At 44.8% G+C, this 17,728-nt stretch overlaps 1 protein-coding gene across 2 annotated transcripts in view; it reads left to right on the forward strand.

Moving 5' to 3' along the window:
- USP21 (ubiquitin specific peptidase 21) overlaps positions 1–17,728 on the forward strand; it is a 32,921-nt gene that overhangs the window by 3,983 nt on the left and 11,210 nt on the right. For both annotated transcript variants that reach the window (XM_042440518.1, XM_042440519.1), the window contains 4 exons: positions 112–928; positions 10,193–10,252; positions 15,448–15,571; positions 17,556–17,667. In XM_042440518.1, the coding sequence (XP_042296452.1) occupies positions 112–928; positions 10,193–10,252; positions 15,448–15,571; positions 17,556–17,667 (1,113 nt within the window). The remainder of the gene's footprint in view (positions 1–111; positions 929–10,192; positions 10,253–15,447; positions 15,572–17,555; positions 17,668–17,728) is intronic.

A 17,728-nucleotide genomic window follows, 5' to 3' on the forward strand; every position in this document is an offset into this window, starting at 1 on the left:
TAAAATTGGAAAGGGGATGGGGATTACACAAGAAACCATGTTCCTGATGCTTGGACCTAACTTTTTAAAGGGGCAATGATCATGTTTCTTTTTTCACTTTTTTCTCTGTAGGGCTCTTCTGTCCCTTCTCTCCACAATGCCCCAAGCATCTGAGCACCGCTTGAGCCGGGCTAGAGAACAAGCAGTCATCACCTCTCAGCCAAAAGCCAACAACAAACTTCCAAATGCACATCGAACCCCGAGTCAAGAACACCGCGGCTGCTGCTCTTCCTCTTCCATCTCCAATGGACTCTCCGGTCCTTCCAAGCTTCGGCCCTTGCCACCCCGGCCAAGCCCTCTCGACGACAGAGGCAAGAAGCTTGAACTGGACCGAGGCAGGGCGTCAAAGCATGGTGACGTGCTGCGTGGTTCTGCTTCCCGACGAGGCCCAATCAAGGCAGACCATGCTCTCAAAGTACCCAGCTGCCCTCAGGCTGCCACCATCTCTGGCAGCAGCTCCTTCACCATGACGCCCGGGGTTCTTCTTGGTGGACCAGACTCTGACCAAAGAAGAAGCAACCTGCTCCGCTCCAAATCTATCAGCATTGGTGACTTAAGCCAAGCTGGCAACCATGGGGAGGAGCAGCTGAACACCGCACTGAACCGGCTGGCCCTTCGGGACCGGAGCCCCTCTTGTATCCACAAGATTGGCTTGGGTGCCCTGGCAATGAAGAGGAGTTCTTCACTCCGTAGAGTCAACATCACCAATGGGCTGGATGGAAGGCCTGCTGCCACGCTGCTGTCAGTCCGCACAGAAGGCTGCCTGAGGACTCGCCCCATAGACCCACAAGTTACAGAATACGCTTGCTCTCAAGACCACCTACTTTCGACAAGCCCACCCCAGAGCAAAACCCCTGTTCCAAGCAAACTGGAAGAGAAGGCAACCACTGTAAGAAATGGATGAGGGTGCCCCTTAATCTAAACCATCAGGGGATGGAGGGCTCCAGGGATTATTATAGGATGGGGGATATGTGGTTTTTCAGATGTTGCAGGATTGCAACTTGCATCACGTATACACTAGCCTAGATAGGGCTTATGAGAGCTGCAGTCTAAAAACAGGTTTTCTGTTATGATATCATCGATGCTATGCAGAAGATTGATATAACGTTTTTGCCTCATGGTACTAGAATTTAAGGATTCTCACTGGCAGACCAAGACACACATACACACCCCTTTCTAAGTTGACAGTATTTTCATGTACTTTAATATGTCGAGGGGGTCAAGTTCAGTAAAAATTTCCCCAAACTCATGCTGATTTTTTTTTAAAGAAAGTAAGGCATTGAAGGGCTTCAGCAGAACTTTGGGGCAACAAAAATGGAGCCCAACATAACACTTTGCCCACTTTAGCCACAGATGATGGACATACTTCAAAAGTTACTTTTTAAACTTCCAAGTCCTAGAATTGCCATGAGCCATTCTGGCTGGGCATCTGGGAGTTGTAATTGTACCAAAGTAACTTTTCCAGGCTTTGGTGATAGAGAATTCCATGCTGGAGAGTGAGTGGCCAGGATGGCAGAGAGGGGGCACATTTCTGCTGTCTAGTGTTATTTTTCTAGGATACTTGTGGAATTCCTTTTGGTTTTGGTTTTTAACTAGTCTGCTCCTGAGGGTAGTATCAGAGTTTCTGCTGTGATTATCATGGAAATTCAGGATTTTAGACCTAAGGCAAGTTAGTTAAAATAAATAAATCGCTGGTTAATAATTTTTGTAGGTTTAATTACAAAGCTGACTTTGTGCACTTGATGCCATAAGACAAAGCAATGGATGCTAGTTTAGTTGGCTTAAAGAGAGATAAGACAGATTCTTGAAAGGCCTAATTGTAGTGGCAGGAAACATGTCACATTCCTGACATTGCTGGACTTGAAGCCCTATCATCCCTCCCAATTGGCAGTGCTGGCTGATGGGATTTGCAGTTGTGCAACAATTGGAGGACCACACTTTCTCCACTATGGTCTGTTAGTTGTCTGCCGAAATGGCAGACTGGAACCTGTTTGTTCAGTCAGTCTTCCTTTGAATACCAAATGTTGGGGAAAGCCAGCCAGGTAAGGCTTTTACTTTCATGACTTGTCTTAGGACTGAACTGAGTTTTGCTTTTTGTTTTTATGTGTGGGTTTTTTGGGGGGACTTCAGATCCTGGAATCCCTAGCTTACATGACCAGTGGCCTTGCTAGATGGGGATTCTGGGATCTATAGACCAAAAGTAAGTCTGTTCTGGAGACATATCAGCTGGCTGCTGTGAAGGATGCTGGGTTAGATGAACTCCTGGTATCTTTTGAATGTGCTTCCTGGGAATGGTGGAAGGGTTCTTTGGTTAACATATAGGCTGTCAGTTTCCGTTAAACAACTTTGGTTCATGTTCTTCTCAGACATATGCACAGACATGAACACAAATGAATTTTGGGAATTGTCACACTGGGAGGTGGCTTGAATATCTCTAATAGAGGGGTAGAGAATTTTGGGCACTCCAGATATTTTGGCATCCAGTTCCTATCATTCTTATACATTGTGGCCAATAATAAAGCTAACAGTAGGCCCAAAGGCTTCCATCTCTGCGCTATCAGAATATGTAACCACTACAATTCCCATTCTTCCTTGTAATGAGTTTGTGCGAAGAATGCCACAGCAGCTGAGTTGGTTTTAAGTGGCTCATCTGTGTTAGACAGACTCAAATGGATTTATCTGCCATTGATCCAACAGGAGGTTGAGGGATAGTGCTACATCAGCCATAGATTTCTCTAAGCATTTTCACAAGCCAACATTCTTTTGGTACAAATTGTTATGTGTTTTCTCCTGGTTCAAACCTCCATTGTAGCTGCATCTTGAGACCTTCTTTGGATCTCATTCACAGCTGATTTTCATTGATGAAGCCTGAGCTTTCTGTCCCTGTGGTGCAGTGTCTGATGGAGATCCTCTCATCCCTGTGGTAGGTTTTTCCTCCCTGGAAGGATGTTTCCCTTCCCTGTAGGATGTCACCTATAGGGCCAGTTGTAGCTTACTCATTGTCTGAGGCAAACCTGTTTGCTCTGCTTTGCTACCCTTCAGTTGGGTTTCCTGCTTCTGGTTGCCTTCCTATTTTCAGCTGGCTGCAATAGGGTTGGTGAGAGGTTCTCCAAGATGGGGCATTGCATGCATACAGATAGCCTAAAACAGGGATGAGCAAAGTGCAGTCCGCAGGCCACATATGCTCCCCAGGGGTCAAAAATATTTTTTGTCAATTTTTTTTTTTTTTTTTTTGCTCCAGAATGCCTCCAAATGCACTTTTGGAGGCAAAGAGGGCATTTTCTTCATGTTTGGAGGCCCCTTGCACCCTCCAAAAAAACAAAATTCACAAGGGGACGTTTCTGCCACATTCTGAGCCCCTTCTAGTCAATTTAGACCCTAAAGATATTTGGATGGAGGAAATACTATATATACTCATATAAACATCTAGAAATTTTAGTCAAAAAAACCTGTGTCGACTTATCCATGGGTCAGTGTAAATACTCTACTTTAACTCTTATTAAATAGAGGAACCATCTCCTGGTGAAAGGAAGATCACAATCTGTCCCGAAGCACTGACCCCCTCTGTTCTCTCATCCATTCAGACTTTACTGTGAGCTCAAATAGTTCTACCTGCTGAAATTTTGTATGTTCTTTGGCATTATTATTCTTTGCTTCACCCTTGACATCCTTTTTTTACAGCCCCCTAAAGCCCCCTTTGTTACAAGCCCCTGTAAAGGGCACTCTTGACTTATCCATGGATCATATCAAAATCTACAATTTTGAGATCAACTTATAGTCAAGTATATACAGTAATTTTTTTTCTAGGAGTAGGCACAGCCTTCAAAGAGCTCCAAAAGGGCTAATGCAACCCCATAGCCTTCCACAGTTGCTTAACCCTGATCTAAAATAATGGCCACTCTAGACAGAACCCAGTGCATTCTGACCTGCACTCCTATTCCCAAAGAAGTGTGACAACTACTGCTAGCTAAAGAGACGGTAGATTGTCCTAGAGAGTTAATGTGGGAGTGGGCAAGTTGTGTCCTTCCAAATGTTGTTGGAGTGCAACTCTCATCTGCCCTACGCCATGTAGCTAGCAGTGATGGCTGGTAGAAGATGCAGTGTGGCAACATCTGGAAGGCCATGTACTTCATTACTATTCCTAAATTAAAGTTAAACAGAGCATATCTTCTTTCTCAGTACATAAGGATGGAACATCCTGGAACTTGGGTTGCTTCTCCCCATTCCTAGTGGGCAGGACAAGATTGAAGCGGGTCCTCCCCAGTATCGATTTAAGAGAGCAACCCCCTCTTTGTCTTCAATCTTTTTCTGTTTTCCTCTCCTGAAGGACAATTCTTTCCTTTCTTTCAGTCCTCCCTTTTTCTCTTTACCTCTTCTGCAAAAAAAGAAAAGAAAAAAAAATCCCCTCTCTGCCTATCCAACCTGCCTCTCCTTGCTCAGTTTGATTGCCCTCCTCTTCCACCTGTCCTGATTCTTGCCACCCCATGGGAACATGGAGATCCAGGGAAGCCTTTGTCTACCAGAATGTGGGAGGGGGCGAAATCTAGATACATGAAGGATATGGGGAAGGAGGAGGCTTCAACCTTTGACTCTGACACAGGTTCCTTCCAGGGACACATACGATGCTAGCAGCAAGACCATTGGTGGAGCGAGCAAAAATACATGGACTACTTATACTTTTCTGTGGCATCGCTGCTTGACTTCCTATGAAATGAGATTGATTGTGGGCTCAGACCAAACACCATTGAAAGGTAAGTTGCGGCTATCACATCTATTGTGCCTCATACCCGAGAGGCAAAGGTGACATCACAGCCTGACATCTGAATCTTCATGAAGAGCATATCCAATTTGGCACCATCAACAGCAGGTTTCCCTCCTGGAACGTGCACATAGTGCTGAAGGTACTGACAGTGGCCCCCTTTGAACCATTGTGAGAGACTTCCCTAAAGCATCTTACCTGGAGACTGTTATTGGTGGTCATTGCCTCAGCCTGCAGGGTTTCGGAGTCGGGAGCCTTGTCAGTCAGAAGGGACTTGTGCACAATAAGGCCGGACTCAGTGGTGCTATACTTGGACCTCACCTTCATTCCCAAGGTCAGTTCCACTTTTCACAGATTGCAGGAGGTGATCCTCCCCTCATTCTGTCCACGATTGACCTGAGAACTAGAGAAAATATGGCACATTCCCGATGTGCAAAGTGCCATCAAGATGTACCTGAAGAGAACCAGAAGGTTTCGTTCCTGGGAATCATAGTTAGTATCATTCCAGCAACGGTCCATGGGAAGGAAGGTCTCCAAATGCACTCTAAATAGATGGATAAAGGCATGCATAGTGACTACAGATCGATGAAGGTCCCGAAGCCCACCAGAACTGTAGCCTATTTCACCAGAAACACAGCTACCACAGCAGCATGAATGACCAGAGCCACACTGGGGGAGATCTATAGGAGAACTACTTGGAAATAACCTTCCACTTTCATCAGACACAGCAAAATAGAATCTGTCGGTGGTGCTTTATTTGGAAGCAGGGTCCTTCAACAAGTGTTGCAAGCCTGAAATTGTCCTTCCCACAGCATAGCCTCCTTATTGGGATGGTTGTGGCAAGTCCCAAATTCCAAGATGTGCCATCCTTATCTACTGGGGAAAGGAACATTACATCTTACCTGTGAAATGTTAATTTCCAGTAGATAAAGATCTAACATCCTAGCCACCTGTGGAATGCTGGTGGGATAGAGGATTCTCTCAGGGACCAAAGCTGAAATCAAGGAGTGGCAGATGATACAAGAAACCTGGTCTCCAACCTCCTAAGAGGTGGCATTGCCTGGGGATGTTCACTTCTATCCCAGATGCCTGCCAGAAGGTGGATGATTTCTTACGTTAACCTTTCTTCAATCTAACTTGTCTTGCCTGGTACTTTTCCTTTTCTTGTTGAGGCTGTATAAGCGACTGAAGACAAAGAAGGGCTTGCTCCCTCATGTAGATACAGGGGATGACCCTCTTCAATCTTGACTTGCCTACTAGGAGCGAATGGGGAGGAGCAACCCAAGTTCCAGGTTGTCTGATCCTTATCTATTGGAAATGAAGGTCTCACAGGTAAGAGCTAACGTTCCTTTCTGTATCAAAATTTCAAGGAGACCTAGGAAGAGGTGGCTGCATTTGTCCAGCCTTACTTCTGGACAGAAAGGCTGGGCCTGCCACCATCTGCAGAACAGCACAGAGTGACTTCTTGTGGCATGCAGCTTTCTGTACTATACCGTGTGCCATTTCATGTGCAAACATTCTCTAATAAATTTTTGATTGCATGGTGAAGGCTTTTGTTGTGGCATAACTGTCACAAGAAGTCACTTTTGCACATTTCCCTGTGCAAACTTCCACTTGTTGCTTGGGTGTGTGGGTTTTCTGGAGCCTTGATTTAACTTCTTGAGGCACTGTTTGTTGCATCCAATACTTGGATGCACCGGGGTTGTAAATACATTTTCAAAAAGTAATTAGTTACGGGTGAAGTTCCAGGCCTTTCTAAATAATTATTAGTACTGTATAGTTTGATTTTAAAAAAAAATCCTGTTTTCCTGTTGTTCAAAAGTAATGAAAAACCTTCCTTTTTGTTATTTAAACACACTGCTGCATACCATTGACCTTTGACATAAAACCTGTACGTATTTTAAAACTCAGTCTTAAACACAGTTACTGTATACAGTATACTCATGTATAAGTCTAGAAATTTAGGTTAAAAATTGACCCAAAAAACCCGAGTCAGTTTATCCACAAGTCAATGTAAGTACTATATTTTAATTTACTCACACACAATAATAATAATAATAATAATAATAATAATAATAATAATAATAATACTTGACGAGATCCATCTTGACAGCTTTCTTGAAGCTCTCTAGGTTGGTAATTTGATGGATCTTGTCCGCTGGCCATTCCAAAAAGTGGGAGCGATTGCGGAAAAAGTCCTCTGGGAGGTCGCTGTCAATCTGGTCTTTCTGGACTGCAATGAATTCCTCCCAGAGGATCTGAGGGTGCGGGGCAGATTATACAGAAGGAGGCGATCACTTAAGTAGGTTGGGCCCAAGCCATGGAGGGCTTTAAAGGTAATAATCAACACCTTGTACTGTGCCCGGAAACGAATAGGCAGCCAGTGGAGTGATTTCAGTATTGGTGTAATATGGTCACTCCTAGTTGTTCCTGTAACCAATCTGGCTACCATATTCTGTACCAGTTGAAGTTTCCGGACTAGACACACACGCAAAACCATCCCCTAGTGAAAGGCAAGAGTTTAATCTGCCCTGGAAGCTCTGGCCACTTTCTACTCTCTCATCCATCCAGCCTTTAGTATAAACACAGTTATGCCTGCCAGAATTTTTTACATTCGTAGGCATTGTTTTCCTTTGCTTCAACCTTTACATCCTTCATTCCATGTTCTTAAGTTTTACCCTTGACTTATCCACGGGTTGTATCAAAATCCATAATATTGGCCCCAAAGCCTGCCCTCGATTTGTACCTGAGGTCGACTTATATTTGAGTATATACGTATGCTTACATTGAAGAACAGTTAATCTGTCTCTATGTTAAAAACATGATATAGCTTAGTTTTGCTGTAAAAAGGCAGATTAGCAGGGGAGACACAGATTTATTTTATTTTATTTTTTATGATAACTTAATAAAAAGACATCGTTTCCATAGCAATAGATGCATAGAACAGCATACATAGAGATAACACTAAGTCATCTGTCTCTTTTGGGAAGGGAGACTAGAGGAGGACACTACCTTGAATCTGCCAGATTTTGTCTCCCTTGCCTCCCATATTGGCCTGCTGTGTACCCAGGTTTGGTTTACCAGGCCTCACTCTTGGCTGTAAAACAGCAGCCCTAGTCCCTACTCACACCCTCTTGTTTCCTGAGCAACGCGATCAAATCAGATGCTTGTCCATCTGATGCCTGCCCAAGGTATAGTTATTAATTAATTCCCATGGGGGTGGTTTTTCTTGCAGTCTCTTCCAGAGCATTGTCGCTGTTCAACTTGACCTGCTTGGCATGGCTTATGGAAAGGCCAGCTGTTCCTAGAGAGTGGGAGGGACGTTTCCATTGGTCTCTGAGAAGTTAGTACATAGCACTTTGGTGGGCAGCAACCACAATGCACCTTATGCCATATCTTCGCCCTTCCTTGCTTAGAGGATGGCATGAGTCTCCTAGGGAGGTGGTAACCCTAGGCACACTCCATACTCTGTATTTGTTTTCATTTACTTCCATTCTGGCTCCATGGTTATCCAAACAGCCGCTGCTCCCCAAAGTAGTCCTTCCTGCTAATTAATCCCCATGAGAAGAACCAGGAATAGCCAGGGGAAATCGGATCAGCTAATGAACTGATGGCTTATGGGGACAGGTGGGAGGGCTCAGCTGTCTTTTTTCCATTTGTCACAGTGTCTGGCGAAGCGTGCTCTTTTGCCATCTCTCTCTCTCTCTTGCTTGCTCTCCTGGCTTGGAAGGGGAGCCATGCCAGGGCTTCCAGGGGCCACTCTGGTGGAACTGCCCCAAAAGCTCCACCGCACCTTGGCCACCAAGCGCGAGCTTCATGGCCGAGTGGCAGACATTTCAGAGTCGGTGGTCCACACAGCAGTGATGGGGTTGCTACTGATGACCAATGAGGTAACTAGATGAATCTGTTTTTCACATGACAACGTTAGAGCCCTAGATGTATGTTGGCCAGGGGTGGGGGAAGAGAGGGATCTCTTGAGATAAGACTCCATTTGAAGCCATCCCTATCCCCCAGCATTTGTAACTGCACAGGTTTCTTTGATTATAAGGTGGCTTAGAGGACACCAGGCTGGCCCCACCATATGTTGAAGTGAAGCAGTTCTCTCAAGCCACAGCTGTTGTTAGCGTTTGTGATAGATAACCTAGGCTGTTCCTCCTGAGGAGTTTAAGAGGACAGAGCTCTATGTAGTCTTTAAGTTGTCTTGTGGCCCTCAGGTGCAGAGGACAACACTGTCCCAGTTGCCAACATGGAAGCACAATGCGTTAGGGCAAAGCTCTTCAAACCTTTTCAGAATTAACACCACCTTCAACCCAGAGAAGCAGAAAGGGGGACAGTGTTACTGTATTATGGTATAAGCCTTCCTTTTTCTTTGTTTGCTGTAGTACCCAGCTGCAAAGGAGGACATTAGACTCCCTGTGATTTTAATACCTGTATAAAAGAAGATAGTTCACAAGAGGATCTCAGTGGGCTGAAATTCCTTCTTCTGCTCTGCACAGCTGTTTAAAAGCACATTTTTTGGCAATTGGCTTTGCTATCTAATCTTCCTCTTTCTTCCCATCAGTGGAAAGCTAATAGATGCAGGAACAAAGAACCTGTGGCTCTGTATATATTGTTGGACTCTAGCTGCCATCATCCCTTACCATTGGGCATGGTAGATGGAGATGCTGGGAGGTGAAACTGAACAGTATTAAAGGGCTGTAGGTTTCCCATTCTTGGATTAAAGAAAGGATAGGTACTGTATATAGTCTGTTAGGAGGAAGGTATGCAGAATGTAGCTTGCTGGTTGCAGTTTTAGAAAACTGGCCAGGAGGGTGATTTTTAGCACTTAAACCACAACTGCTATTACTTGCTCAGTGTCATCCCCTTGAGATGGATAAGTAACAATTTGGAACTTTGTCATGGTCGGAATGGAGGTCTGTTTATTTGGAACTGGGTAACTGGTAGTTCGGTCAGTAATGACAGTGAAGCAGCCACTAAACTAGTGAGACATCTGTGCTTATGGGGCAGGAGGGATAGCTCCACAACTGTGTTAAAGAGAACTTTGGTGGGAAGGGCTGTAGGTTTGTAGTGGACTACTTGCTTTGCATGGGGAAGTCCCTAGGTTCAGTTCCCTGCTTCTCCAGGTAGATCTGGAAACGATCCCTTTCTTGAACCCTAAGAACTATTGTCACTAGTATTAGATTAGATGGGCCATTCTGTTGACTCAGGGTAAGGCAACTTTATGGTTCGTTCATAATCATGCTACTGAGTGGGGTGAGACAGTGTGTGGGTGTACACTTCAGTGTTAATGTCTCAACACATCCACATGTTTGTGATACAAGGCAATCTAAACCTCTTATTTAAGCTGTTAACAGCAAGCGATTCAACCTATCCCCATGTTTTCTTTTCCTCCAGACACATCATACCCTTCTGCTGGGCTCTGGCCACGTTGGTCTCCGCAACCTTGGCAACACGGTAAGTAGTGGGCAACCAGTTCCTTTCCCAGACCCAGCTAGAAAGAACTGTTCTTTGCAAGAAGCTTTCTGTAAAGGTTTCTTAAAAGCCAGACAATATGCCATAATTGTTTTATTTTCAAAAGAGGTCTTGAAATAACCAACGCTGGCAGCTTGTACTCACAAGGAGGTAGTTATGTGTTCATTAAGTCAGTCATTCAGTCACAGTCTTTTACAATGAGAGCTACTAAAGCAGCGTTTATTACTGGTTGTTTGTAGAGAGTCACAAAAGCACTCATGTACATCAGGGGAGGCATGGCTGTGTGTGTTCCACTGACAACAGCCTTCCTAAACCTGATACCATTGGGTCCACAATCTCCATCACTCTCAGCTAACAAGGCCAGTGGAATGAAATCATAGAAATCGTTCCAAAACATGTGGAGGAAACCTGGTTGAGGAAGGTTTGTGCAAGGCAGTGATTCCAAGCCAAGCACAGACAAGAGCGAGGAATTCTGGGAGTAAGAGTCCAACAACCTCTGATGACTCCCCTTGGTTAGATGTAAGGCACTGTAGCTCTTTGGAGTGCATCATCAGAACTTACCGTCTGCAGTTGCAAGTATGACAATAACTGGATAAGAAACTGAAAATAGTAGAGATTGTGTGGATTAATCTTGGTTGTGTCCTTTGTGTTCTGATTAACATAAGTTGCCTTTGGCTCAGACCAAAGAATGACTGTCCCAGCCTGAAGGACAAGGCTGCCAATGGCATATAATGGACAATGGATCTAAGTTACCTCCCAACTTGAAGGCATTTGTCTTTCACTACCAAATGCTAGGGAAAATGAGTGGAAGAATGCTATCACATGCATGTTCTGCTTGTGGGCTTTCTTTGGGACATTTGATTGGCCACTGTGGGGACAGAAGACTGGGTTAAAGGGGCCTTTGGTCTCATCTGTCCTGGTTGCTGTTATGTTTTCAGTCTTCTCACCACTTGACAAAAACGATATCTGCCATAGTAGGTGTCAGTCCATAAACACTCCTGCTGCATTAAATATGCTAAGCTTGTATGTCCATAAGGCTCCATTTCTTTTCTGTTTGGGGCTGGAATAGCAAAGCAGAATGGTAACTCCTTTAGGAATGTTGTCTCTATGAGATTTGAGAACCTTGCTATCATTTGAATTCAGGCTGTGCATACTCAGTGTTCAAGTATACACAGTCCAGATTCTTCCTCATTCTTAAATGTACAAAGCTGTTATGTGGGCTAGGTAAACAAAAGTTGGCCCTTCTGTTCATTATTGCTAGGTGTCTTTCTGAGACAGCTTCCTTGCAAAAATTGGCTAGAACATGTTGATGTTGATGGTTTGAATAATATGATGCTGCAGATACACCCACTAGAGTCCTGCTACTGCTTTTTTTAACCATCAGACAGGGATTCTTTTGCCTTTCAGATGCTTTGGACTCTAGTTCCTACAGTCATTTATTCACTTGCAGCCCTGGGTGAGGCTTCTGGGAGCTGGTCGAAAACATCTGGTGGGGCTAATTTCCCCTCGCCTCTGCTTTAGAGAAATGACTAGAACAGTGGTTCCCAACCTTTGGTCCTCCAGTTGTTTTAAACTTCAGCTCCTGTAATTTCTGACTGTTGCCCAAGTTGACTGAGACTTGTGGAATCTGAAGACCAAAGAAAATGAAGGATCAAAGGTTGGAATCTACTGTACTAGAACATAGCCAAACCACCCACTGACCCATTAGGCTGTTATTCCAAAATGGTGGGATTTTAGATTCTGCTGCAACATGCACCTTACTGTTACCCATGTCTCTGTCTCTCCACTTCCATGTCTGCTGATCACCTCACCAGCTAATAGTTTTATGTAGGACAAAGGAGAGCATGTTGTGGATGTCTAGTAACAGTGGGATACACAAACCTAATAACAGGGCCAGCACTGCCACAGGTAGGAACAGGTGTAATGGTTTTTTAGCACCTTGCCATGTGTCCATCCATCCTTTGCATCATGCTAGTACATCTGTCTCCATCTTGGAAGTAAAAAAGAGGAGAGCAAGGAAATTAAGATCCCAGAGTTGGCTTGATACTAGGCTCTGGAAACTCTATGAAGTAGTTCATAGTTGCAATGTGTTCGAGAATGGTCCATCCCAGGAAGGTTCCCTCTTGCTACACCTTCGGGACCATTCACCTCATGCTGAAGTTCTGCTATGTTCTCTGGCATTTGACATTATTCATTGCCCACCACAGATGGTCCCCCCCCCCCGTAGCACTGAGTCATATGAGTGAAGTATAGGAGACTGGGTGCTGGCTGTTGGCCAGGCTGGGGAACAGCCTGGGACTGGTCATCCATATGGGTGCAAATACATCTGGACTACTCCCCAAGTTGTCCTCTCTTATGGAGACGTCAATAAAGAATTCCTCGGTGCCCGCTCACCAAACCATGACTGCCACTGGGCCATCCATGAGGCTTCCTGACTGTAAATCTGCATTCTGAAGTCTCAGCATCTTCTAATCACCCACTGGTGACTTCTCTTCCTCTTGTGGTAACACTGCTTCAGGTTCAGCAGACCACTTTAGAAATGGACACCTTCCTTGTCCTGAACGAACATTTGCCTTCTTTTGTCAGGAACCAGGGGTAGGATCAACAGCTGAACCAGTCCCAACTGCATTGGAATTGGACACGACCACCATACAAATTCAGTGGCATCACTAGGATGTCATCCGGTGTGGCAGGTGTCACCTGGGAAGGGTGTGCATTTGCCCCTTTTCATGTTCTGTTTTTGGGCTTCCTCCCCTGCAACAGAGCAACTGGGAAGTGTGCGTGCTGGTGCCTCCTGCACTAAAGGGGGAAGAGGGTCCAACCACTTGTCACTCCTCCTCTGGGTGTCACCCAGTGCTGTCCACATATCCCCACTTCCCAGTGATACCATTGTCTGGATCAACTTCAGCTTCTGCTTCCAGTGGACTTTAAGATGGCCAGATTCCTCCCACAAAAAGCATTTCATGTTTGTCTTGTCTTTTGGTTGACCCTGGTGCTGTGAAGAAAGTTGCTGAGCAAGTTGAGGTGGTGGTTCTGACTTAGGGTTGTCATCTTTGTGTGCCTGATGGCGAGAGTTCTCTTTGCATTCAAAGCCAACTTTGCGTGCAAAGTCTCTGGTCACAGCTTACAGGGAGCTCCTGGATTTGGCTGTGCAGGCTGTTCCCCGTTGGTAGTGATCTGCAGCTGTCGTCACCTCCTCCAATGTTTTCAGTTTCTTATCCTGCACATAGCAGACAAGATCGAAAGGGGCATGCTACAAAAACTGTTCTAGATCAGTGAGAAAGCATATGTCTTCCACTGAACTGGCTTTAGCTCCTTGAAACTAAATCTCCCTTGCATGTTGAAGACGCTGTCGAGTTCTGTAAAAAAAGGTCAAAATCCCCCATCTCTTCCCATGCCATGATGGTGGACTCCACTGTTCTCAGAGCTACCAAGTGTTTTGTGTGGAGTTTGTACATTCATTTATCTTTAGGGATCCCATGATGTTCACAGGCTTTCTCAAAACTCTCTATGAAAGCCTCAAAACCATCTCCCTCTTTATAGGTGGGGCACCGCCAAAGCTGAGGTGACAGTGCCTATTGCAGTTGTCCCCTTGTTCTGCTAGTTTGTGGGGGGGGGCACCTAGTTATCCACCATCCACTCCTTCAAAGCAATTTGGGGCATCTGCAGTTCTGTCTGGGCAAATAGCATGACTTGCTCTGGGGTAAGATCAATGAATAATGTTGGCAGTGATGCCCATACTATACACCCTGGTCCCCATGACCAGCTGCCGGTGCTGTTGAAACAGGCTGTGCTGTGGTCTCCTGGGCAGCAGATGGCACTGCGGCTCCAGCTGTTTCTCCCTCTCTGTTGTTGGTGAAGCCAGATGTTGAGGCTGTGACTCCCTTGATGATAGTTATTGCAGATGGAATCCCAGCAAAATTCCGTTGCATTGCTTTGTTGTCATTGTTAACTGCCCTTGAGTCAACCCCGACTCATGGTGACCATGCGGATGAGACATCTCCAAGATCCCCTGTCCTCCACTTCTCTGCTAGGTTCTGCAGATTCTGCAGGGAGGCTCATGATCACCCTCATTGAGTCCAGCCATCTGGCTTGTGGTCTTTCTCTCTTTCTGCTGCCTACTACCTTTCCTAGCATTGTTGTCTTTTCTCATAAGTCATGTCTTCTTATAATGGGGCCACAGAACGACAGTCTTAGTTTTGTCAGCATGGCTTCCAGGGAGAGTTCAGGCTTGATCTGTACAGACCACCCAAAAGGGTGATGTGCTGGCGCCTTGTTTTGTTCTGCGAGGAAGCTGCAGTGGACAAACTGTGGCTTCCTTGCAGAGCAAAAAGAACCCGCAAAAAGCGGGTTCTTTTTGCGGCGCTATACTAATGGTGCACTCATGACGTCAGTATCGCACCGTGACATGCTGGCGCTAAGTGTCCGTCATGTCAAAATGGCGGCGCCCATCTGTACAGGGCGCCATCATTTTGATGTACGGGGCGTACAAGGGTTGCAGGGCATCTGTAAGCAATGCCCCGAGGCAACCCTAGCATGTCATCAAGACATGCCACGAGGCCCATCTGTACCTGGCCTATGATTCCATTCCTTTCTTCAGTAATGGTTCCAAGTCTTTCCTGTTTTCTGCTACTAGTAGTGTGATGTCATATGTATATCTTAGATTGTTGATGTTCCTTCTTCCAGTTTTCGTGCCTCCTTCCTCTGAGTCAAATCCTGCTTCTATATTATATGTTCAGTATACAAATTAAACAGATAGAGTGACTTGTTGTTCACCACTTTGGAAGTGGTTTCTAAGTATCTGAAATAACATAAATAAAACTATGGGGCTTTTGCTCCTGTATACATAATTAAATGGAAGCGTTTGATGTCAGTGCCCATCCTAGAGAGACATTAATATTTCCATACAGTTCTTGGTAAATATTTTTCCAGACTGATTAAACTTGGTGACATTGTGCATTAATGAAAAATCTTCATAGTCCTCTTCCACACTGATACTATACTGAACAAATGAGTCACTGATGAATAAAAAGCTGTATCCATCGGGTTCTTTACAATCCGACACTGACTCCGATCCAAACCTGCTTAGTTTCAGAGAAGTTCAGCTTCCATCATCTTAAGGAGTAGCCCAGTAATATTTTGTTGGGTCTTTCTTTTCTTTTTGGCCGCCTCCTCAGTGTTTCATGAATGCTGTGCTACAGTGCCTGAGCAGCACCAAACCCTTGCGGGACTACTGCCTCCGTCGAGAATTCCGGCAAGAGCAACCTGGCGCACTGCGGACCCAACAGGAGCTGACTGAAGGTGAAAGGGGAAGGAGCAATGGGATATTCCTTTTCGCCCATGGGAAGAGGAGATTACATAACTGGAATGCTGTCTGGGCTCACTTGGTCTAACAGGATCCTTGCACTGCTCCACAATCTAAATTGGTCTCTGGAGAGTTTTAATCCAGGGCCAGTTGACTACAGTTATATAAGTACTTTGGCCTCACACAAAGTGCTATCTCATTAGAAGACCTAATTCCTCTACTGTCCTTTTGCCTGCATGTCATTCATAGCCTTTGTTTTCTGGCCCTAACTTGGCACTTTATCATTATTTACACTTATTAAGTACCAGAGATTTTCAGATCAAATTGCCTAGGGAGTTTATGACACAAATCCTGTGCAGAAGCTAGATTCAAAGTTAAAACAACCCGCTTTTGTGGGTTGTTTTTCACATGACATTCAGGGTTAACCCAAACAGAAAGCAGAAAAAACCCACAAATGCGGGTTGTTTTTTAAACGACATTTGTGTGAAAGCGAAATAATGCAAAAATAACCCGAAAGCTGACAAAACCCGCTCCTTTTTACTTTTGGGAAATTCCTATAGTAGAAAGGAGTTTTTTTGCTGGCTTTCCGTTCGGGTTATTTTCACGTTATTTCTCTTTCCGCCAACGTGTCTGAAAAACAACCTGCATTTACAGGTGTTTAGCAGATTTTAAAATCCTGTTTCTGCATGGGATTTGCCTCCACATGATAAGGTCCTTGGTCTACAGCTGGCAGCTTTGTGTGTGAGAAGGAACTATAAGTTGAACTTGATGAGACAGGGAGGATAATGATATTGTATGGAGGCATAAAACAGCAACAATAATCCAGTTAATAATCCAGAAGTTAAAATAATTTCATAATATTTCCAGTTGCCAAGGATATGCTAGTCACTCCAGGGCTTGGCCAGAATATTGAAGGGCAGGAACAGGTTTCCTTAGGTAGAATAACACCTACACATTCTTTCCCTGACCCCCTTTTATGAGAATTTTTTTTTGCAAGGGAGCACTGTGCTGACATTCTTTTGTTTTAAGGGTTGAAACGTCAGCGTTCAACTCTAGTACAGCTCTGAAGACTACACAGAGCCCAGTCTAAGGCGTTATCCCTGGCCTAAAAGCAATCAGAAGGCTAGGATCTAACAAACAGACCACTAGTCCTCATTGGCATTCTTGCTGTGAAGCTTGTGGCTCTAAAATTGACTATGAACCATCACATGAAAAGTAAATTTCCACACAGCCCCTTCCTATCTGAATGCACCTTTTCCCCCTGGTCCTACTCTTTTCTGCTCTCTTCTCATTTTAGCTGTACCCAGCGCTTCCTCCAAAAGGCGCAATGTACATCCTTTTCTTTCTGCCATGCCAATATACCTTTTATTTCACAACAGCCCAGTGAAGTGTTAGCCCAAGGTCCTTTTTTAAAAAATCATGATTCTCCTTCATCTTCTTGTAGGAGTCCAGGCTTCCCTTTGCCTTCTGTTTCTTGTAACCTTTCCTCATTCTTTTTAGTGTTTTTGTTCCTTCTTTTTCTCCTCCTTTTCCCAGCATTCCTATCTACCTTTCCCCTTCCAGGATAAGAACAGCTAATCACAGTCAGAGACCTTTCTGTGTACCATTTTGACAACATGGCAGCTCAGCCAGTCACTGTTAATCTGCTCCTGGCACAACCTTTTATGAACCCATCTTGGCCCCTCTGTTAGTTTCACACTAGGAGTGTAACAGCCCAGCCCAATAGATACAGGTTTGTGTTTCACTTCTGTTGTAGTCAATCTTGTGTGATCTTGGACACCTTGCTTATCTCCCAGTTACATTTGTACAACAGGAGTAAATGGGAGCATGCTATCTTCTTGCTAGGTGGATAAGGCAAAGTAAAAGGTTGCTGAATGTTTTTGCAGTTTGAGCATTCTTGAAGTAAGGAGGAGAGAAGACTAACCTAAGAATGCTTTGTTGTCTCCCCTTCCCCAACTTTTCTGGTTTCTCCTTCTGCAGCCTTCGCAGATGTCATTGCCACATTGTGGCACCCTGATTCCACGGAGGCTGCCAACCCCAGCCGCTTCAAAGCTGTCTTTCAGAAATACGTGCCATCCTTTACAGGATACAGGTGAGGAAAAATTGGGTTTGCCCTCCTCCTAGTTTCCTTAGTCCTCCCTTTGTCTTCACCA

The sequence above is a fragment of the Sceloporus undulatus genome, chromosome 9, assembly GCF_019175285.1.
Source record: "Sceloporus undulatus isolate JIND9_A2432 ecotype Alabama chromosome 9, SceUnd_v1.1, whole genome shotgun sequence".
NCBI classification, from domain to species: domain Eukaryota; kingdom Metazoa; phylum Chordata; class Lepidosauria; order Squamata; family Phrynosomatidae; genus Sceloporus; species Sceloporus undulatus.